This window comes from Pipistrellus kuhlii, unplaced genomic scaffold (genome assembly GCF_014108245.1).
Source record: "Pipistrellus kuhlii isolate mPipKuh1 unplaced genomic scaffold, mPipKuh1.p scaffold_m20_p_11, whole genome shotgun sequence".
Lineage (NCBI taxonomy): Eukaryota > Metazoa > Chordata > Mammalia > Chiroptera > Vespertilionidae > Pipistrellus > Pipistrellus kuhlii.
The window spans coordinates 29,262,073-29,286,185 of NW_023425416.1; the positions used below are offsets into that span (position 1 = coordinate 29,262,073).

The 24,113-nt window shown below is 37.9% G+C and overlaps 1 protein-coding gene across 11 annotated transcripts in view; it reads right to left on the bottom strand.

Annotated features, from left to right (window-relative positions):
- Positions 1-464: 464 nt before the first annotated feature.
- Positions 465-24,113, bottom strand: part of DNAJC13 (DnaJ heat shock protein family (Hsp40) member C13) — a 103,439-nt gene continuing 79,790 nt past the window's right edge. For 9 of the 11 annotated variants that reach the window (XM_045579290.1, XM_036431453.2, XM_036431452.2 and 6 more), the window contains 15 exons: positions 23,825-23,938; positions 22,468-22,584; positions 20,714-20,891; positions 18,894-18,985; positions 17,390-17,489; positions 16,156-16,230; positions 15,840-15,952; positions 14,946-15,115; positions 14,749-14,791; positions 14,149-14,322; positions 11,957-12,136; positions 11,531-11,671; positions 9,727-9,870; positions 6,643-6,742; positions 465-1,309 (listed from right to left, as the gene is read on the bottom strand). In XM_045579290.1, coding sequence (XP_045435246.1) covers positions 1,203-1,309; positions 6,643-6,742; positions 9,727-9,870; positions 11,531-11,671; positions 11,957-12,136; positions 14,149-14,322; positions 14,749-14,791; positions 14,946-15,115; positions 15,840-15,952; positions 16,156-16,230; positions 17,390-17,489; positions 18,894-18,985; positions 20,714-20,891; positions 22,468-22,584; positions 23,825-23,938 — 1,848 coding nt within the window. In that variant the 3' untranslated portion in view covers positions 465-1,202. Of the gene's footprint in view, positions 1,310-2,418; positions 2,528-6,642; positions 6,743-9,726; positions 9,871-11,530; positions 11,672-11,956; positions 12,137-14,148; positions 14,323-14,748; positions 14,792-14,945; positions 15,116-15,839; positions 15,953-16,155; positions 16,231-17,389; positions 17,490-18,893; positions 18,986-20,713; positions 20,892-22,467; positions 22,585-23,824; positions 23,939-24,113 lie in introns of all 11 variants that reach the window. The other 2 variants (XR_004986853.2, XM_036431454.2) reach the window with 2 other exon arrangements.

A 24,113-nucleotide genomic window follows, 5' to 3' on the forward strand; every position in this document is an offset into this window, starting at 1 on the left:
CTGTGGAACAAACGGGTTCTTGTTTTCAAAGGCAACTTGGAAGTCTGGGTATTTCCTCATTCTTTAAGAAGCATTTGTATATATTTTACATGTTTATGTTTACTTGTAGTTTTGGTCATATTATAAGATCTACATGCTGAAACTGGTGTTATTTAAAATAGCCTCTCATCTTTAAATTCTCTCCTCATAAAAATTTCGGAATTAATGTCTTTCACACACATTATTTATTAACAGCCCTACCCATTCCTGAATACTGTATAAAAAATAAATGAGACACTGTCTATTCCTGGAAAGTTAGTTATGGCTAAAATATTAATGGAATTAGAAATGATCAGTATGTCACTGTGGCTGTATGAGGAGCTGTGAACGTGAGGTAAAGTCTGTTTTCTACCACTGCTAATTCTGTCTCAGAAATAAAGACATATGAGGCAATCCAAGGGAAAAATTAAACTAGAACAAATATATCTCATTAACAAAGCAGTCAATTCCCTTTATTTTAAAATTTTATGTACACATATGAATGATCTGTATAATGTACATTCAATATAGAAAGTTTTATATATTTGATAATGTATAGAACATTTCACAATTACACTAATCTCCTACCGAACATCTTGACATCTGTTCTTGAATTTTTTGCTCAAGCTCCTTTCTCATTCAATTTGGAGCCAGTTGTACATACGATGTGGACTGTGAGCCTCGGGAGGGGACCAGAGAACAGATGCAGGGACAAGCCCTAATAGTGTTCGACCATGAGAGGAGGCCAGCCAGGTGGACTCGATTCAGGAGAGGAAAATGCCCTTTTCCAGGAACGAGTGACTTAGCCCAATTTCTGTAGACTGTAGTTCAACCTAACAGTCACACTAATTAACAAAAACAAAAAAACACATTATAAAAACTAGGAAGGTTTTGTCTTTTTGATTCACAGTCTTGTAAACAGATATAAAGGAGCAAATGTGCTTACATACATCAAGAAAGAAATTCTTGGGTACCCACAAGAATTGATCCACAGAGTGCTTTCTTATAGTGTGATACAACTGGAATCACTGACTTTTCCTAAATAAAAATATATTCATAGAAAAAGGAATAACACTGTCATGAAATCAGGAGGAAGGCAGTAAGAGTTTGCTTCAACGTATCAGCTGGAGGAATGTGGACTGGGCACCGACTGGCCTTTCAGTGTAATGTCTCTCACGAAGATTTCAAGTCTGATAGCCAAGGTCGCCTGCCTCATGGTCTACGGGAGGCGGCAGGTTAGACATGACTGACGAGGATGTGCCTGCGGTAAGGTAGCCAGCAACTCCAGGTCCTGCAAGAGAGAAAGGAAAACACACACCTTCTAGAGAGCACAGTCACATGAAAACTGGGACCTTTACAAAAAGGTAGAACCCCATCACAAGAAGCTGATGACCTAAGAGAATTATCTAAAGATACCACTAGGCCTTAACAAATAGCTACATAAACCATAAAAATGCTGCTGTCTTTACTATGTGACAAGGTTAAAAATGATTCCAAATTTCTGCTGGACAGTAACACTGCTGTGGGAATATGGAAAAATTTCCCTCCTCACATCTGGGAAGTTGTTTTTCAAAAAAAATCCTGGGCACTGAAGGATGGCTATGTCAAATATTAAAAAAAGGGGGAGTGTGACAAACAGGAAAGAAACTCAGTCCATCCAAAACTCACACTTGATGAAATTCCCAACAAAACAAAACACTCTATCCATCAAGTTAACCTATTTTCATTTGGTGAAAAAAAAGAAAAAGAAAAAAAAAAGCTGTTATAACAAGTAACACCAAATGAACAAGGGTTGCTCCACCAAGGTCTCAGAAAGGAAAGGCAGGCTCAGGACATGTATGAGTCAAAACAAGAGTGCTCCGGGAAAAGTCTCATGAGTTTAGTTCATGGTCTGCCTGGACTCTCAGTGTCTCCACTGCATGAAAATGCTCCCCTGCCAGCCTTCATCAGGATGTGTCCTGGAAGCACGGAATGGCTAGAGGCCCTCTACTTTCTCTAAAACATGGCAGACATTTAATCACACCTGACTCTGCACAAACTGCACAGAGTACTTCACTTACAAGACCCACTGTAGCATAAAACGAAAACTACTTATTTTCCGGCGTATAAGACGACCCCTAATTTTAAAGTTAAAACATAGGTTTAGGCCTATATTCGCTGTATAAGACTACCCACTTCCCAGGCAACACCAGTTCTTTTTTTTTAATAGACCGCCTCTCTGCCTCTGGCCAATCTGAGCAGGCTTTTTACTAGAACACAGTCGTCTTATACGCCGGAAAATACGGCAAGCAATACTTATAGCGGAAATTATAGGAAAAAAGCAAACAGCTAGAGAACATTGAAGCGTTAGGAGCAGAAAGGCAGTGGAAGTAGCATGCATTTAGCAAAATGGTTCTCTACCTGCGTCAGAGAGCTACACAGAAGTTAGCAAGCTGCCTGGCAGAGCGGATCTAAAGTCCGCTCCTGAGGTGAAGGGGGCTGCTGCCAGTTAGAAGGGAAGGAGAGACACCTGAGGGGAAAAAAGAAATATAAGCAGCAAGGGAAGTTGTGAGGAAGTGTAAACAGCAGAGCAGTTTGATGGGGACTAAGCATAACAGGGACAGATGCAGGAAAAGGGGCCCAGTTCAGACCACCTTGTTTTTCATCCTTACAAGCTTTGCACCGCTTGTGCCGCTGAGCCGGCACCAGGTCTTGCATGTGGCTACTGCGCCACAGAAACAGCCTGGGGGAACTGTGGCATGCCACGCAGGTACCTAAGCCCTCAAAACCTTCAACTCAGAAATCTCAGAAAAAGGATTTTCCCTTTTAAGGTCCAGCGAACCTGCCTACCAGCCCCTGCCTTCCGCCAACCAGGACAGGGGCCTCCCACGGCCTGCTCAAGAGAAAGACCTCACACTGCCCACCACGGCCCATCACCCTATCGCTCTGGAACCTCAGGCAGCAGTGAGATTACCAGGAAACTAGCAAACGGATCTCACCAAAGATGCACCCTTAGGAATAAAACCCCCCACATTCCGGATGGGTACAATTCCTGAGCACTTCTGATTGTGGGCTCAACATGGTTCCCATCAAACAAGTGGATCACGAGACCAAATCATGAATGGTACGTACGTACAGAGAGTGGACTAAGGCTGTGGTCCTCAACCTGTGGGCTGAGGCACAGGGCAAACACATGGGACACTGCCTCATTAGGAAGACAGACTACGTAATTGCAAAATATTCTGTAAACGAAGTCTGAGACGCTCACACCCCAGCCTCCGTGAGGACGTGTCTGGTGTCCAGGGGCTAGGCGTTAGTCTGGCCACAAGCATGGGACAGGCAGAGTGCTCTCCAGCAAAAGGCAGGAGGAAAGAGGAGGGGTTGCCAGAAACTCAGCAGATGGCAACAGTGTGCAAGACTGTCAGACTGAAAAGAATGAAAAAAGATGGAGACTTAAAGAGCACCCCAAAAGGGAACTGCCCATGACGGAGCAGTGGAAGGTTCATGAGCTTTAGTGACAACAAACACGGGCTTCTCAGCAGGGAAAACAGAAAAAGGAGGCTTGGCCGCAGCAGCACTGCCCTTCAATGAACTGACACTGACCTCAGGGGTCCCTCCTGACAACGCTCATACTTGCTAACATTGCCAACATCCTGGCTTGGACAGGAGTGGGGAAAAAAAAAAAGCAAAAGATAATAAAAACCTACTGTGCAAAGTACTAATAGACTGGTTTGAGGAGAGGCCCAATAACTGTATCCTCTGTCCCTTTAATGACCTTAGGAAGCTAAGTTAACTGTCCCACTTGTCTCTAATTAAATAAATATGCACCAGTAAAGTTTTTTCCTGTCCAATTCCAGCTCTTACGTGCTGACATGCCCACAGGCTGCAGCAGTGGCTATCAGCATGGTCACAGTGACACGAGGCCTTTCCAGGCTGAGGTTAGACTGGATCTGGGTATAACTTGCTGCCCCTCAAGCAGCCTAACAACTTAAAGTTTGTAAACAGCAGCCTTTCTTCATCCCTAACCCTCCCTTCACACCCTGCAACTCAAGCTGCTGCTCACACCTCATTTCAGAAGTCACCCTGGGATCAAGTCAAAGGAAAGGCACAGATAGGAATCCTTACTCCCTGATCTTTTCTACACATGCTAGGGGATTTGTATGAGGGTGAGGACCAAAATGGTTTCTAAAGGAAGTCTAGGTCTCTAAAGATAAACTCCTAGCTCTTCTGTGTCAGTAGCAAAGACCATTTGCAGTCTTTTATCACATCCAGTCAAATCAATGAATGTGAACTAGAATGGAGAACAGAAAGACTAAAAAGAGGCCTCCCTGCAAGGAAGCTTACAATCCAAACCTTACTACTTTTAGGCCCAATTTTAAATAAGTTTACACTTAGCTAGAATAAGGCAGATTTTCCAATCAAAGCATCCCATATACAAAGTAATGACTACAATGCCACAAAAAAAATGACTCTGTAAACTTTAGGGAAAAGAGTCTAGAGAGGTAAAGTTTTTGATGTTCCTAACTAGAAGCTATGGCTCTATCCCCAATTTAGAAGAGATGTGGAGCAGAGCACGACCATAGTCCAGGGACTTCTCTCCATGGAAAGCAGAGGACGGGGATGGAAAAGTCGAAGGGAAACCTGTGGCACTCTGTTCCTCAATGTGCAAACACCACCTGCAGCCAAAGCACCTCGTTTACAAATTGTAGGCTCTGCTTAAGAATTCTAGTGGATTAATATTAAAGTGGTCACAATGGGGAGAGTGGGGGAGTGGTTGTATCACAACCGAGTCTAAAATCAAAACCAAGCAAAACATCCTCCCAAGTCCTCATTTCTGAATTCTCAAGATTCAGTCTTTATGATGTATAATCTTCTATACTAGCAAAAAGGATGATTAAAACAATTACACTGATGTGAGAAACACTAGATAATCTTTTTCTCTTAATTTACCCACATCATCTTTGATTAGAGGATTCAGTGGTGACATTTTTTTTTAATATATTTTATTGATTTTGTACAGAGAGGAAGGGAGAGAGATAGAGAGTCAGAAACATCGATGAGAGAGAGTCATCGATCAGCTGCCTCCTGCACACCCCCTACTGGGGATATGCCCGCAACCAAGGTACATGCCCTTGACCGGAATCGAACCCGGGATCCTTCAGTCCCCAAGCCGACGCTCTATCCACTGAGCCAAACCGGTTTCGGCAGTGGTGACATTTTTAAAATATACTGTTGAACCTTGAGAAGTGAGGGGTTAGGAGTACTGACTTTCCTCACGGTTGAAATTCCAAGTACACCTATACTTGGCCCTCCTCAATCACAGATCCCAACCTTGACATTGACCCTTGAACAACATGGTCATTTGAGCTTCCAGGGTTAACTGTAAACAATCCACGTATAACTGGGCCTGCACAGTTCAAACCCACATTGTTCAAGAGTAAACCACAACTTTGGGCAGACAGCAAGAACCACCTCATATTCTTAAGGTTAATTTCAACTAAAACCTTTTATACCAGAGACTTTATTTCATTTTCAGCACATAGCAATACAATGCTGGGAGTTTCTTTTTAAACAAAAGCCAATATGAAAATGAGTATTGTAAAATTATTTTGCAATTAGTATGTCAAATGGACAAATGTCCTGAGATTCTAAACTGCATTACCATTTTTAAAAATATATATATTTTATTGATTTTTACAGAGAGGAATTGAGAGAGATAAGAGAGTTAGAAACATCGATGAGAAACACTGATCAGCTGCCTCTTGCACACCTCACATTGGGGATGTGCCCGCAACCAAGGTACGTGCCCTTGACCGGAATCGAACCTGGGACCTTTCAGTCCGCAGGCTGACGCTCTATCCACTGAGCCAAACCAGTTTTGGCTGCATTTCCTTTTGATCCCTAAGCAGTAAACATCCTTCCCTTCACGGTACCCAGCTATTTCCTCCTCCAAGAGGACTATTCAAAAATATTTATTAAAAGTACAGATGAATCACTAGAAATGTAGAAGAAAAATACTTCACATATAAGTGTACATATAAGAAACCTCAACTTACTTTGACAGAAATGGAAGGATGATACCATGTTTCTGTTAGTTCTGATTAGATATTTCTCCAAAATTTATAATCTATAAAAGCCTAACATGCAAATTATCCCCATGGGAGTTCGACTAGGAGATTGCTTGCTCACTATGTTCAGCAGGGGAGAGTGTGGAACAAAGGAAGGCCCTGGCTAGGCCCTGGCCAGCAGCTGGCAGCTGGGGAAGGGAGGGTTTGGCTGGCAGCTGGAAGGCCCTGATCAGCCCTGATCACTGGCCAGGCCTAGGGACCTTACTTGTGCACAAATTTCATACACTGGGCCTCTAGTGTTAAATATAAACATTTTAAAATAGCCATGCTCCAAATATAACCTATGACACCATTAATTACTTTGATTAAAATTGAGCAGAGTCTATGATCCAGTTAGCACACAGCAGGTCACATGCTGTCCAGAGCTGAAACCTGAGGTCATTGCGTTCCCACAGCACCTCCAGCATAGGTTGAGTTTAGAAAGCTTCCAAATGCTATTTATGATCTAGTCAGGGCAAAAGGAAGGTCCAAGTGGCTTCTGCATATGTCTTAGGGTAACCAATTAGGTGGGATTTACCTGTGAGGTATCCTGCTGTTTGGGTGTCAGAAATAAATAAATCATGTTTCTGATCTTTGAAGGCACTCCAGACTGAAGAACGAGACAGGATTTCATTTACCTAGGGAAGGAAAGGAAACTCTTTCAATATAAATGAAGTAAGGGCTGGATATTGAAAGACAGAACTAAAGAGAAAAGTAAACTTCCAAGACAAAAGGACAAAGGCCAGCTGAAGTAAAATCAAAGATGGACTAAAACCTAGCATCCCTCAAACTCCATACCAGGTACATCTCATTAAACCAGACACAAAGAAGATCCAAGTCAGCCTTCCCTCTTGGACTCTATTATTTGAACCTACAAACTACTGATCTGCATGTAATTTGGCAGAGAGATTTTCTTGTTATAGTAACAACTATCTGACAGTGTGGTATAGGCTCATAAAAGACTACTGAGAAAGGGACATGGGGAGAAGATGCTGCAAACTCAAGCTAAAATTTACAGCTAAAACTCATAGGAGTCTTTCAAATTGCAGGTTGTGACCTATTAGATGGTTATGAAATCAATTAAGAGGATTGTGATCCACACATTTCAGAAAATAAAATAGGTTCATATAGAAAGCATCTGAGTATCACACGTAAATGGATAAATACTGTTCTGTGACGTGTGTTTACACACACACACACACACACACACACACATCTATATATATAAAAGCCTAAGTGGTTGCTCATTCAACCATTCAACCAGTAGCTATGATGGGCACTGACCAACATGAGGGAGATGCTCAACGCACAGGCATAAAAACATGGAACAAACTGATGAATCTCAGAGGGGAGGGAGGGAAGAGATTAACCAAAGATCTTATATGCATACCAGAGACCCAATGCATGCATTCTTGTACCAATGGGGTCCCTCAGCCTGGTCTGCAGGGATCAGGCCAAAACCAGCAGTCTGACATCCCCTGAGGAGTACCAGATTGCGAGAGGGTGCAGGCCAGGTCGAGGTGCCCCACCAGTGCATGAATCCATGCACTGGGCCTCTAGTATAAGTATAAACAACATGTGTGTAAATGTCTACTGATATAAGATATATTTCTTTCTGTGTGACAGATTTTTTTTAAAAAAAGTTTAGGATATTCCAATTTGAAGATTATCTTTTCATATCAATGTCCATATCAAGAATTTACTGAGCATGTTGCATGAGAAAGACAGCCTGTCTTTGAAATGCTTACAGTCTAGCAGGAGAGACAGCACCAGATAATGTCATGATAAGCATAAAGTAGGGCTGCACATGGGGCCATGTGAGTCCAAGAAATTCCCTTTCCACCTTGGAAAGAAGCAATAGTGCAAGTGATTGGTTGTGAAGGTGGTGGAGGAGCTCCTACTTTGGAAACTATCCTACTTCTCTCCTCCCCTTGGAAGTGGAAGGTGATGTCAGGGTTACTCTGCTAATTTCATCAACAGGAGTCCTGAGACAGGACAGGGGAAGAGAACTGCCTGCATATGGCATACAGGAGTGGCTGTACTTGGCATTCAGAGCACCCACAGGCAAGCCTGTTCCTCATCCCAAATTCTTTACATAAACTTATAGTTAATGACTGCAGCAACACATGTTCTCTCTCCTTTAATATTACTTTAAATTGTTCAAATGATGACACTGATAGAATGGACAACGGCATAAAAATGTTTCTTTAGTTGGAACACACAGTGAATAGGTTCCTTTTTCTTTCCCTTTTAATATCATTTTAAATTGTTCAAATGATGACACTGATAGAATGGAATATGGCATAAAAATGTTTCTTTAGTTGGAACACACAAAGAGTGAATAGGTTCCTTAAAGGAAAGCTCCAAGTCAATTTAAACCTATAAAAGGCCGAAACCAGTTTAGCTCAGTGGATAGAGCGTCGGCCTGCGGACTGCGAGGTCCAGGGTTCGATTCCGGTCAAGGGCATGTACCTTGGTTGCTGGCACATGGGATGTGCAGGAGACAGCTGATCAATGATGTTTCTCTCTCTCATCAATGTTTCTAACTCTCTATCCCTTGCCCCTCCTCTCTGTAAAAAAAAAAAAAAAAATCAATAAAATATCTTTAAAAAAAATAAAATAAAAAAATAAACCTATAAAAAGTATTGGTAGGTAAAAACAACCCAAATGTCCATCAAATAAATGAACAGATAAACAAATTATGGCATATATACACAATGGATGATTACTTAGCCTGAAAAAGGAAAGCACTGATACACGTTACAACATGGATAAACCTCAAGAACATATAAGTGATAGGAGCCAGACACCAAAGATCACACAGATTTCACTTACATGAAATAACTGAAACAGAATTCATAGAAAACAGAGTGGGGCTCCCAGAGGCTGGTGGGAAGGAGAAATGGGGAGTCACTACTTAATGGGAATCACTACACACCAATTAATTGTTCACTTTAAAATGATTAATTTCATGTTACCTAAATTTTACCTCAACTTCAAAGAGAGAGAGAGAGAGAGAAAGAGAAAGAGAGAGAGAATTAGTAGACAGGGCTATGCAATAACACTGAATGAGGAACTCCTCAGAAGCAACTTAACCAATGAAACCAAAGAGGAAAATTAAATTACTGAATGGGCTTGAAATCAGCATATGCATGAAGTATATCTATGTAACAACAACAAAAATAAAACCAACTCTTTATATGTGCTAATAAAGAAAGAAGATGAAACTAAATTGATGCTCTGTATCTTTTATATGGCATTATGGGATGTTTCATAAATGTGATTATCACTATCCAACAATAACTCCTAGAAGTGAAAGTTAAACTTCATCAATACTAAATACTCATTATTCTTCACTGCTGAAGAATTTCATCACATTTTTCTTCCTGAAATGGACAACATGCTGTTACTACATAGAAAAAAAATCTTCCTGGGTGACTGCAGGAGTGTCTGGTTTGTGTTTTCTCACTGGCTAGAGGAGAGCCCTGCGAGTCCATCCTCGGTCTTGTGATCAGCTTGTAATAGCCAAGAGAACCACCCCTGTGCGTGGCACCTGAGCCAAGAGCCTGGGCTTTGAGAAGGCCTTGCTGAAACTGGCAGATCAGTCACCCTGTGCGCTCACCTGTTCTCCATGCTGCAGGCTTCGAGTCATGGCCTTGAGGGCTTTAACAATCTGAGCCTTAGTGGCTGCTGGACTGTCCAGATTTTCGAGGCCAATGCCTTCAAGTAATTTCAAGAGGTACGGGACCAAATCTGCTTTCAGGGCCTAGAAGACAATATAACATTAAGTATATGTATATGCTGCAAAAATGTAAACCATTCACTGAAGAAATAATTTCACCCCCTGGGCCATCCCTGCATTATCTTAATGCCAGGTGAAGACTTTTTAAGTATTTAATGATAATGGCATTCTTATTCAGTAAGAGTTTAACCCAGACCATCAACTATTCTAAATACACATTGATTATTTTATTTAATCTTCCCATGACATAAGCACATTATTACTGATGGGAAAAAAAGTCAGTGCACAGAGGGTGAAACACGCTGATAGTCACAGAGCCAGCAGTGACTGAATCTAGAGCTCGATGTTCAAAGGCAAAGCCGGAGCTTTCAGTCCTGCACTGGGCTGCCTCCTCTACTGACATCACATTGACAGGCAACAATATTTGAAGTATCTTAATATGTTTTTCTCAAAATATCAACCTTTGCATTCATCATACAGTTCCTATCAGCCTAATAAAAGCTAAATAACACTGTTTCACAAACTTTTCGATGCCTGCTCCAAAACTCAAAGGTTAGAGGTGGAAGTAATTAACATTAGTGAATATACCTTTTTACCAATATTTTTATAACAAGCCTGTGAGGCAGTCTTAACTTTATTTTACAGATTCGTAATCTGAGCGTTGTGAGGTTAAGTGTCATGCCTGAGGTCACAGAGTCATCAAGTGGTAGAACTAACTCATGTTCTTTCCAGAACAAACCCTCCAGGCCAATTATAATTGAGATGAACCCAGGACCTCTAACTTGTCTAAATGAGGAAGAGGAAATTTGAGGGGAAAGGGGGATTGGGAGAATAAGAAGACACATAAAAAAGATGTAGGTCTGTGTGTTCAGGCTAAGGATGTCAGATGTCACTTGGGTCACCTGGCAGATAGAGAAACTGTTAAAAGGTTGTGACCCAGTTATATTAAAAGTTATATTTTAGGAAGATCACTGTCATAATGCTTTTTAATTTCTTGTATGTTTTTTGTTCCTTCAGTGTCTGTCTACATTAATACCCAACAAGTCTTATTTTCATTAGGTAGGTTAAATATATTTTATTTGAAAAGGACAAAACCTTGCCGAAACCAGTTTGGCTCAGTGGATAGAGCATCAGCCTGCGGACTGAAAGGTTCTGGGTTCAATTCCAATCAAGGGCATGTACCTTTGGTTGCAGGCACATTCCCAGTAGGGAGTGTGCAAGAGGCAACTGATCGATATTTCTCTCTCATAGATGTTTCTGACTTTCTATCCCTCTCTCTTCCTCTCTGTAAAAAATCAATAAAATATATTTTTAAAATAAGAAAAGGGCAAAACCATGGCTTGTTTCTTAAATATGACTTCAGAAACAAAGTAATGAATAAACAAAATTTTCCAAAAAAGATACAGCAAATTTTACAAAACTAGCTAAGGATAAATGATTAGGTAGATAACCAAAACTTTAAATTTAAACATTGGTAAGATGTTTGGCAGCTGCTCCACCTTGTCTGTGTACATATATAGTTGTGCCTGTGTATGTGTGTGTGTATAAAATCATACATGTACAACCCACAAGTTAACTCTTCTGCCAAACCTCAATCAGAAACACCAAGGTGTGCTGTGAAGTAAAAACTTTTGTCTGGTATGTTTGCTTTCATAAAACAGTGCTGAATCTGGAAGTCACTTACTTGTGCTACTAATTCACTCTGCTCCTTCTGAAACATTCGATTAATTGCTTCACAGGCTAGACCAACAACATCTGGTCGCTTTTTCATTCCATTCATCAGTGGACCAATGGTTTCTAAAGATGCCATGGCTCGAACACACAACTAAGTGCCCAAAAAGAGATTGTTACAACACTTTATTCAGCACAATAGATCCCATAAAAATAAAAGACATGAAAAATCTACATTCAGTTCAACCTTACTAATGAACTTAATCAAATTCAGTCTTCTATTAATAATATCATTAAACCGGCTTAAGAACTACTACAGTATCATGTAGCTCAGATGCAGAAAGACACACAATAGGAAAGGGATTCATACCACACTGGACATTAGGAAGAGGAAGCATAAATTCTAGAATTATAATCTACTAAATGGATTCTTCAATACCTCATTTTCAGACAGGGCATGGATAACCCGAATGGCACTCTTAGGAATGGCATTGTTCCTGTGATTCATCGCCTGGATAACTTTAGGAAGATGGCCCAATGGTGGAACTTGATCAGCTAGCTGAGGCTGTGCATTGAAGAGACATACTGTAGCCATTGTCAAAGTTTCCAGAGTTTCTCCCTGGAATGTATAAAATAAACAAACTATAAAATATTGGCACAGTTCTAAACATCCTTCACAATTATTTGATGTTCAAAACTAGGGATCCACAAATTCTATGTACTAATACTTGAAAACTGAGTCACAAATCTTCTAAGAACAAATTTCCCCATCTTGATAAAAGGCATGAATTCAAAAGACTTGAAGGATGTCATAGCTTCCGGCTAGTGTGGCTCAGTAATTGAGCATAGAACCAAGAACTGAGAGGTCACTAGTTTGATTCCCTGCCAGGGCACATGCCCAGTAGAAGGCAAACAGGAAGCACCCGATTGATGTTTCTCACAGATGTTTCTACCTCTATACCTCTCTCCCTTCTTATCTCTAAAAAAAATCATTAAAAAAAAAAAAAAAAAAGCGGTATTGCCTGGCTGGAGTGATTCAGTGGTTGAGCATCAACCAATGAACCAGAAGGTCACGGTTCGATTCCCGGTCAGGGCATATGCCTGGTTTGCAGGTTCAGTCCCCAGAGCAGGATGTGCAGGAGGCAGCCAAATCAATGATTATTTATCATCATTGATGTTTCTATTCCCCTCTCCCTCTTCCTGCCTCTCTGAAATCAATTAAAAAAATTTTTTTTATTTTTATTTTTATTTTTGAGTTATATATATATATATATTTTTTACATATTAAAAAAAAATTTTTAAAGAGTGATATCTTAATCTCAGCAGTCTTTCACTGAGCAAGGTCACATCTCATTGCTATTGCAGGAGTAAGGTAGTACTAGAAAATTTTAGATAATGTTATAGAAATGTATCAGATCAGTTTTAGAAAAATGAAGAATAATGAAGTGTTTTCCCCAGCTCTACAAAAAAATCTTACTATTTAACATATCAGGATGCCATAATGCACTTTCTATTGTGCAAAATGGATTGTGAAGACATATTAACATAACGTTATATGCAAATATAAATATACATATATATATATGTGTACACGCGCACACACACACACACACACACACACACACATCATAAGTAAACATGGAAATTGGGATGTGCCAAAAAGAAAAGTGACATAGGAGAAAATTGTAGTATGCTTTTTACCTTTCCAAGTTTCTATTTTGAAGATTTCATTATTTAAACAAGCTATATGTAATAACAATCCCAGTAAAGAGAAAACGACTCTGGAAATAGACATATGTAAATATTTCTATACTAATACAAGTTTTGCTTAGTTAATAATTTCTAAGTACTCAATACATGCCAGGCATTATGCAAACTGCACCACATATTTATCAAAACCCATTAAAACCTCAGCCTTCATGATGGTGCTGTGATTCCCAAAAAAATGAGGCAACTGAAGCCATCATGAGATATTACTCGAGGTCACAGAGCTTAGTCAGTAATAGAACTCGAACTGGAGTTCAGGACCATCTAACAAGACAACTCAGGCTCTTAACCCCTCTCTAATAACAGCTTCTAACAATTATGTATGTGCCTCAATTATCTTTCAATCTTTACAAATAACAGAACCTTACATATTATCAAGATTTCTAATTCACCAAACCAAGACCAAGGCTACTTTCTCAAAGGCAGAGTTCACCCATGCAGTTACTACTCTGTCAATTTCTGTAACTATTAATAGGTCATTCCTGCCATATATGCAAAGCTGAGTAAAGAAAATGGCCTAGCAGAGCATTTCCATTTAAGTTTCTACACTGAACAGTTAGGTTTCTCCTTAAAATTATATAGTCACTGGTAATGGGATGGCAGAAACCTTCTTTCCCAGCTTCTCCAATGGTCAGAAAGAGCATCTTCTCAGTATAGACACCTATAACTGTGGTTCAAAAATAACCATTTTACCAATGACTTTCACTTTAGAACATGCTGAAAAAAAAAGAAGGGCCTGTTTGAATTTAAATGTGGCTGCTATATTGAAAGAGGCAGTTAATTCTTAATGCACAGTCAGAGAGGAGCGTGCTGTACCAGAAACACTCAGTGTATTTGGCAAACTATTTGATGATTGAAGCTTACATGAGGATTGTTCTTCTCCAGGAGCTCAGTTAATTTTTCTAGTAGTGCAATAAGAAATTCTCTAGGTTTTCTTAGAACCCAAGCTGGTTGTGCAATAAAGATTCTCAAGAAAACTCCTCCAACAGCAAGTTCACCCTCTGCTTCTCCAAACACCACAGTAAAATCTTCAGGCAACTTGAAATAGAGAAAGAAGCAGAGTCAAGTCCTTGGTCATCATTAGTTGTACATTACTCAATATATCCAAACTATTAAAGACATCATTATGAAATTAAGTAGTTCTTAGTCATTAATATAATCAAATTATATTAATATAATCTCATTTTTAAAGTAAATCAAATCATAATCTTGTAAGTTTTATTATCTCTTAATAAAATTCAGAAAAGGTGGTTTGATTAGCTACTTACTTTAAAAATGAGAATTCCTAGTTTTAGGTTTAAAATCTTATTTGCCAGAGGAAGTAGCTGGCCTTAACTGGCCTGTCCCTCCCAACACTATTTTAATGACCAAGGATCTAAGAGGATGGCATTAAACTCAGCAGAGATTTTAAAATATAACAACAAAAAATGCAAAATTCCTTTCTCTGAATGAAAGTATATTTACCTTCCAGTTTACATCCGGGTTGTCTCGCTGATTTTTAAAGTGCCTTGGGGGGAAAAATGGGGATGTTAAACTTCAGTCATAGGATATACTTTCATTAGCCTTTAGAGTAAGTTTCAGAGAGCTGACAATGGAGAAGACATATGCCCTTTCTGGTGATTTCACCTCAAGGCCAAAGGTATGATCCATATCCTACTTACTCTAGCATCATTTCTCTAACTGTTGTGGACACTTTATCTCTGGAACTATCATTCCAAATTAACTCTGGATTTTCATGAGTTCCTTCAAAAATATGGACAGCAGCTTCAGGGCTGTCTCTCATGGCATCCATGAAAACGCTTGGCAGAAATTTCATTAATGTAAGTCGAACCTATATGAGGAGGTTTGAGAAAAACAAAAAAAACTTTTGGAAACATCTTAATATTTCACTTGTTTTATATCTCGCTAAGATAGACTATTGCTATAATTTGTGTTATAGCTGATATGAGCCAAACTATTATCCAAAAATCAAACTGGGTCAACAAGTAAATCTCTGTTTATGCAAAGGTAACTTTAACAAGCCTCATTATGACCTGCTCCTATTTACCTATCTAGTTTCATTTCCATGCTCTGCCTCAAATTTAAGAAACTAAGAAATTCAGTTTCCCTGGTGTACAAAGTTCCCAGATGACACTCTTCCTTTCGGGACCATGCCCTGCACAAGCCATTCCTTCTGCCCAGAACACCCTTGGTAGGTTTATCCCCCGCAACTCTACTCCATGCTCCCCCACCCTCAAAAATAAAATTTTCTCATGCTTTGTGCCCTACAAGTATTTTTAATGCATTTATTTTGCTATACCATGTTTTATATTATACTGTGACTTTTTCCATAAAGGATTTTAAAAGAAATTTTAAAAAAACACACACATCCACACAAACTGAAAATTAATGTGAGGCATAATAAGTACAAATTTCAGTTATGACAATCTTCCAGGCTTCACATTATCATTTCCTTACCCTAACCTTCTTGGATTTTGGTAAACTTTATGAAATCAATATCAAAGTGACAGAGCTTTAATAATTAATTTCTTCCTAAGAACTTATTCTGTGCTCACCTTTGGACCTATTAGTTTATCTGCTGTCATTTTAGCAAAAAGTTCCGCTGTTTGGGCTCGAACCTGTGGATGTGTTGAATTGCAGAACATATCTAGTAAATAAATCAAAGCTCCTATGAAAGAAAAAAAGAATTAGTATTTTTACTACACATAAAAATATAAAATTTTCAGAATTCATTTTCAATCTTATTTTAACTCAATGCAATTGATATTTTTTAAAACCATAAGCCTTCTAAAACATTCTTATAGTTTATAAACTATACAAAGTGTCATCATTATTGAACATTACTGGATGAGAAAGCACTCCATACATTACCTTTTGCCATTGCTTCTTTAATTATTTTTGTACTTGATGTCAAAGCATACAGAGTTTCCAGAACAAGCTGGCGACCTGCAGACGAAAAGATGTTTCAAGGAATGCATCAGCAATAAGCTTATATTTACTGGGTATCAATTCTGTGCCAGGCACAGAACCAGGTGCTCTAATAGGTTATTACACTTAGATCTTCACAATAACCAGCGAGACAGACATTATCATGGCGTATTATGAATGAGAAAGCTAAGGCTGAGTTTAACCAGTCAATGGTTTCACATTCAGTAAGTGGCATAGCTCGATTTTGTATAGAGGTCAATCTGACTCCAAAGTGCATATTCATAACTAATATGCTTGTCTTCCTACCAGCATAAACAAAATTTTCTCACATCCCGACACCTGAGGACCCTCTGATCAGGTATCTAAGATTTTCACTGGGTACTATTATCTCAGAGAAATGAGCAGAAAGCAGCAGTTGCAAGACACTATTTCAATCTAAGACTTAACAGCATCCTTCTGGACAGTCTGTGCATCTGTGCACCTCCCACTCCTTGTCATAGAATTATATAGGGCTACTGGACTTGACTCTTCTATAGCCAATGACAGACAAGTGACCAAAGAAGTTAACAGTTGGCAAAGAGGATGGAAGCTGTTTCCTATTAGGCTAAGACTAAAACAACAAAGGCTGATTATCTGGAGTGAGCTATGTTACTATGCAGGAGAACAATACTAATTAGTAGGTGTTATATTTAAAAAAATCAGCTTGGTGTATTTTTTAAAAAATTGATCTCATTTTGTTGGCAACAGCATCTATCAGCATTAAATCAGTAAAGAACAAATAATGAAGAATTCAATTCCAGGCTGAATACAGGGTAATTTTTATCTTAAGCACTTTTTTCTATCATCCAAGACCAATTATGCTTGTAAATAAACCATGGAATATTAGCCAATCCTCAATTGCTCATGGGTTGCTTATACTTAGCAAACCTGTTAATTTCCTTTACTTGGAACTCTCTCACATCCAACTTTCAATCTCTGATATGGGAAATATGAAATAATTTTAATAATTTAGTGGAAAACCATAACTAGGAAGACAAATCTAACATATCACTTAAAATCTTCTGAAACTAAATATGGACAAAGCCACGTTAGAGGCTTTACATCATTTGTGTAACTGCGCCCCTCCATGGGTTGGCTGTGCTATGGTTTCTAAAATACCACTTGTGAATATACGTACTTGATGGTAATGAATGTAGAAGAGCCAATAAATTGGACAAAACCATTGATTCAGCAATATTGGTGACACAATCTTGGTTCGATGTCACTATATTTACAACCTGTAAATTAATCAACAGGATATTAAGATTTCTGGAAATAATTTCTGACCTAAATCAAATTAACTCAAGTTAGCAAGACCTAAATAAATATAAGGCTTCACAAAAGTGAGAAAAATGTTTGGAGGACAGAATCTTTAATATTTAGAGAATAGTTTAATTTTAAAGATTGGCTTTATTATTTGCTCTTTTGAGAAAGAAAATGCTAATGCTCATATCCATATTTTGTACATTAGCTTCCTACTAATTTAGAGGTAAGAATTAAGTATAATGACCTAACAAATATTTTAGCACCAATTCATAATCTTGAGGCTTGTAAGAAACCTTCAATCCTACACGCTCTGTAACTTTGGGGAGTGCACTGTTTTCCAGCTGCAGACTTGGGGTAGGAAGATGATAATCCTCCCCACTGGGACTTTGCTTTTAGAAGGAGAAAATAAATGTCTTTCGGGGCCAGCACAACAGACTAACTCTACATTCTAGAGAAATGGGGCATATTTTTCTTTCGAAGAGGATGACTTCTCAAGCCTAACTTTTATGGTAGACATCTAAAGATGAATGTCACTTAACTTGAACCATGTGGTCAGTACCTCAATGCAACGTATCATAGATTTAAATGTTTATTTAAAATGTTACAGGGTACTTTAAGGAATTAAGTTCAGAAGCATGCATTTCAATTAAAAGAACATGCTTGTTGCCTAGCTGGTTTGGCTCAGTGGAGAGAGCATCAGCCTGCAGAATGAAGAGTCACATGCCCAGGTTTGGGCTCGATCCCTACTGGAGGGCACGCAGGAAGCAGCTGATAAATGTTTCTATCTTTCTCTCCCTCTCCCTTCCTCTCTGAAATCAATAAAAATATGTATTTTTAAACGATTAAAATCAAAAGAAAAGAACATGCTTGTTAATAAGCTTAACTAACTTTTTTTTTTTTTTAACCCAATCATAAACTCATTACTGCAGGGCTAAATTTGGTGTTTGTCCTTTCTCTGGAACACAAACCTAGTGTGTAGCCAGCAGAGTACCCTGATCTCAAATGTCTCTCTGTGGAGTCACAGAAATATCAGAGAAACCCTGACACTTTTTCTTAATTCCAAACATCCGAGTAAAGTCAACTTTTAAACCCACACTACATGACAATATATAATGTATTTCAATGCAAAATAGACAATGGCAGCTGAGTATGATCCTGAAAATGTTATGAATGCATAACATTTGATCTTCAAAATGAGTAAATTAATTCAAACTTTAAAAAACACATCCACACTCGACTTGAAGACAAAATGAAAAATAAAAAACGACACAATAAACATGTAAACTTCCATTCAGCTTCAGATGGTGATTAACCAAGGTTCCCACCATACATAGTAAGTGGCAGGAAAGGCAACATACTTTAGTACATTTTTTTACCTCCAAAGCCAATTGCTGCACTTGACCAGCTCCATGGACTCGAAGAAGAGAAAATATTAATTTAAAGTGCCCAATGCATTCACTTTCAGAGCCTAAGGAAAAAAAATAATATGTTATTTTTTCCTAAGAGATGTCCTAAATTTCAAACATTCAGAAAACCAATACACACTATTGTTTACTGTCAATTATGGGTCTGTTAAGCTTTTCTCAATATTTGTGATATGATGTGAATAAAGTATCTCTAAGCCACAGTAAGTATCAGGCAAGACTAATCTATTAAGTTTCTTATGTTCGTTTTGTTTCCATTTCCATCCCCACCCTTAGCCTCAAACAAAAAACAAGAAATTTATCTAATAGAACTCAAAAATAAAAGGTATACAGTGGTAATTATACTCTTTGTCTCTTGACCTTCGAACTGCTACCCTACTCACCCCAGCTTAATTATATTTTGGGAAAGTGTTGACATCATTTGGCTTTTAATTAAGACTGAGTTAGGACTCTGCCACCTGAGGACTACACTACAAACAAACAACTAATATGCATATTACAGGGATATTTGTGAAAATATGTAAAATTTATTTCCATTCCTACCCACCTCAAACCACAATCCCACATATTCACTTCCATCTTGTCAATAAAACAAAAACATTAAATATTAAGGTTTTGTTCAGCATGTATTTCCTTTTATTACATAGTAGTAAAACATTTAGTGTCATTTGTAATCTTTTGAGACCCCATAATTCACTATGATCCCTCAGCTTAAAGGATCTGAAAGTATTCTATAAGTTGCTTTTAAATTCACTTGTAAACCACTTAACAGGTAACAATTATTAAAAATACATCAATGACACATAAACCATTTCTAAATTACAAGTGAGCATGTGATCCTGATACATGAACTTTATAGATGCTATCAAAACAGTTTCTGTGCAAGCCCTTCCTCTATTTTTCTAAGTTCCAAATCAATAGTCTGCTTTACTGCAATTATTTGTACCTAATACACCACTGCTACCATTCTACTGCCAACTACAACAATAAAAAAAGTTTTTCCTCAGAGTATGTAACACTGCCTTTAATAACATCCCAATGTATACCATGAAAATTACTAAATTTCTAAAAACATTTCATTACTGTTGTTTTATTGGACTAATTTGTTGACAATAAACAAAAAGTCAGAATTTTAATAGTATTATAATATATATTGAAAAGAGCAAAAAAGTATCTGGAAGATAATTATTAATGGTAATGTAAATTACATTTATATTAAGTTTTATATTCTATATTTGTTATCAAAGCTAGAATTAGAAGAAGCATTTAGATTTTCATTCATCTGTCTCCTTTAGAGTCAGGCAAGAGTGATGATGTATTTGGAAATGTCTTCTTAAAGATGTTTAAAAATGAAAAATTTCACATTTTCATTATTACAAATTTTATACACCAACCACTTCAGTTTTTCAAAACTATGAGTGTCCATATGCATATGGCACTGTATTAAGGACCAGAAGAGACAAAAATTACATCACCTAATAAATCTAATTTAAGCACTTACATTTGGTATATCAACTTATGTAATCAATATGAAGTTTTACACTATCAATTGATTCTGCCTTTTCAACTCACTGAGACACTTATACCCATGGTGCTTTGACCTATCATTCCAGCCTACTGCTTACAGATAAAAATATTATGGGGTCAAGTCCTCTTAAAGTTATGTCAGGTATAGCATTATAACCAAGTAATTTTCCCTGATAAAACTGAGAACTGGGTTTTTCAGGCCCGTTATTATAAGGATCTAACTAATGAAGGATACAGTCACACACCTGGGTTATATTTTATGACATTTCTCAGAGCCTCCAAAGCCATTTCCACTCTTGGCAAGCGGTCTCCGTGTTGTTCTGACTCCACTTTTGCAGCATGTGTGATGGCCATGAATGTGTGGAGGTACTGGGCCTGTGAGCCTATGTAATCCAAGAGACTTGCAGCAAATGCTTTTGGAACCTAAGTTGAGTGGAGATGTATTTAAAGACATGTGTGACTTCAGAAATAATGTATAACAAAGACTCCATAGTAAAAAAAAACAACCAACCAAACAGCAGCAAAAACTCAAGCTACTAAGTGACTGTACATATACATAAACATACCTATGGATTAAAAATGGGAGGAAAGCCCTGGAAGGTATTGCTAAGTGGGTAGAACATCATCCTGTGCATCAAAGGGTCATGGATTCAATTCACTGTCAGAGCACAAACCCAGGTTTTGGGTTCAATACCTGGTCGGGGCTCATACAGGAAGCAACTGATTGATGTTTCTGTCACACATTGATGTTTCTCTCCCTCCTTTCCTCTCTCTAGAACCAATGGGGGGTGGGGGGGAGGGAGATATGTCCTTGGATGATGACTTAAAAACAAACTGGGGCCGAAACCGGTTTGGCTCAATGGATAGAGCGTCGGCTTGGGGACTGAAAGGTCCCGGGTTCGATTCCAGTCAAGGGCATGTACCTTGGTTATGGGCATGTCCCCAGTAGGGGGTGTGCAAGAGGCAGCTGACCAATGACTCTCTCATCAATGTTTCAAACTCTCTATCTCTCTCCCTTCCTCTCTGTACAAAATCAATAAAAAAATATATTTAAAAAAAAAAAAAAAGCTGGGGGAAGGGGAAATAAAACTCAGTCACATTATGAAGTGTTTCTCAACATTTTCTGTCCCAATACATTAGAGATCAAATATACTACCATGAGAACTTTAGTATAACAATGCTGAGATTACAGTACCACTTATCTTTACCAATAAAAGTTAATGAATAACATTAGATGTAACTTCTACAATTTGGTTATATTTTAACATTTTAAAATTATATATATTTAGAATATATATTCAAAGTTTAGTTTTCAAAGGGGTCTTTAAAATTACTGAATTCATTCAGCCTAATAGCTAAATAATACACATTATGATTTAGTAAATTCCTTTTCTGCTAAGAGCGAAGTCTAAAACAAAGCTTCACTTCTTCCCTCCTTAAAAACCAATTAATCACCAAATCCTCCTTGCCATCCTCTCCAAAACAAAACAAAACAAAAAAAAACCCTATAACAAAATATTCCTACACAATCTCTAAGCACTAAGAAGAAAAAGAAGCTCCTCAAGTTGCTTCTGGAACTGACAATCTGATGTGACCCCTATCATTAAAAAAAACAAAAAACAAAAAAAAACAAACTTGTTCTCCACCTGTATTTTCTTGTTTTTGTCTAATAACTGGCCAGAGAAGGATATTCTACATGACGGAGTTGAGTGTGCAAGTGACCTTGCACTTCCTTGAGAGACTAGTAAGTTGAAGGCATATATCCATGACATTAGGATACCATAACATAAGGAACAGCTGGGTAAGGAATAACTTAGTACTGAATCCACAAAATTAAATTCTTCAACTTTCAAAATAAAGAGGCTTATACATTATCAATGGTCACCCCATCACATAGCCAGGCTGCTATAAAGCATTTGGCAAAGAACAGGAATTATTTCTATGTACACAGTGTGGTAAAATGGGCAAAAGTATCAGACAAAACTAACAGAGAGCTTACCTCTAGCTGGAAAGTAGGGACTTCATTATACACCCTAACAAAAATCTCGCCTACAATAAGTTCTTTGGCATGATCACTATAGACAAATTCTGATCCGTAAGTTTTGTCACAATCACCCTTAAAAAAAAAAAAAAAAGAATATAGACTATTAGATATGCATCAGAATCAATAGTGTCTGGATTATAAATCTTTCTACATATTCAGTTTAACAGCATCAGATAAGTAACTTAAAAGACTCACTCATTTTTCAGAGGGAAAAAATGTGGTGGGTTACAGAGACAGCACCCATTGCAATTGCAATTATAAGGTTTATTAAGTAGTAATATGAATTCTGGAAAGGATGTAGAGTTGTTATTTTCTAGTCAAAGACTAATATTATTACTCATTTTAAAATTTCAAAAGATCACAAAGGTCAGCCAATGAAGTGTCTTAGAGCTAGTGTTCATAAAGCAAGTATGATACTTGGTTCTTCTCACTCCATTCAGCAAGCATTGGGCCTAGTCAGGTATAGGGTGACATTTTTACTGGTTTAAAAGTAATATATTAAATGAAGTGCTGTTTAAATAAACAGGTTAACAAATCAAGAAGAGTTTCCATTTAAGAAAAAGTAAAAAGACAGAAAAGAGAAATGGGAGAGCCCTGGCTAGGGGGCTCAGTTGGTTGGAGTATCATCCCATACACCAAAAAGGCTGCAGGTGCAGGTTCAATTCCTGGTCAGCTGTATACCTAGGTTGTGGGTTCGATCCCTGGTCAGGGTGTGTATAATAGACAACCAATCAATTCTTTCTCCCTCCCTCCTCTCCTCCCTCCTCCTTTTCCTCCCTCTCTCCCTCCCTCTTCTGTGTCTAAAAATTCATGAAAAACATCCTTGGGTAAGAATTAACAACAAAAAAAGTCAAAACCCAATCATTTAGTATATGTACTATCCAGGTTTTCTCCATATTTTTCATCCTATGGTTGTATTTAATGGTTTAACAGCTTCTCCACTGAAAGGTGTCAGAGTAGGAGAAATTATTCAATTTTGATACCAAAAGCAATTTTGATTTACTGGAAAATAGAGGCTGAAAAGAATAATTAGCAGGGCTTCTGGGTGCAAAAACCGGTTAAAATAGAAGACAGTATATGTTAGTGGTAACAAAACAACAGAAAAATCTCAATGTATTATTAAATATAAAAGAAGTATTCTTAAATTTTTTAAGTGCTACTAGTATTCTTAAATATTAGGTGGCAAAAAGCTATATATAGGCTTAATTAACACCAAATGGAGAAATGGGCTTCTGCTTTGTCAATGCTAAGTTACATTTCCAGAGATTTCATCAGAGTTAGTTACCCAATAAACTTAAAAACAGTAACTTACTTTTTTAATCATGTTTTCTTGTTGGGATTCAAGAAATTCAAGTAGCTCTGCCCTTGTAGAATTGTTCCATATCAAATAGGGGTTCTCTGTGTTGCTGTTAAGCATCTTCAAAATCTAGGAAACAGTATAAGTTTTGTAACATTTAGTAAAAATACATTGACGTTATCGTTTACTAAAATTGTCTCTTACATTTGGTAATAGGCGCTTTAAGTAGAACAGAGCTCAATAACAGGCATCTTGATAATTCTAAAAAGTCTGATAATACTATCCATGGGCACCTGAGAAAAAT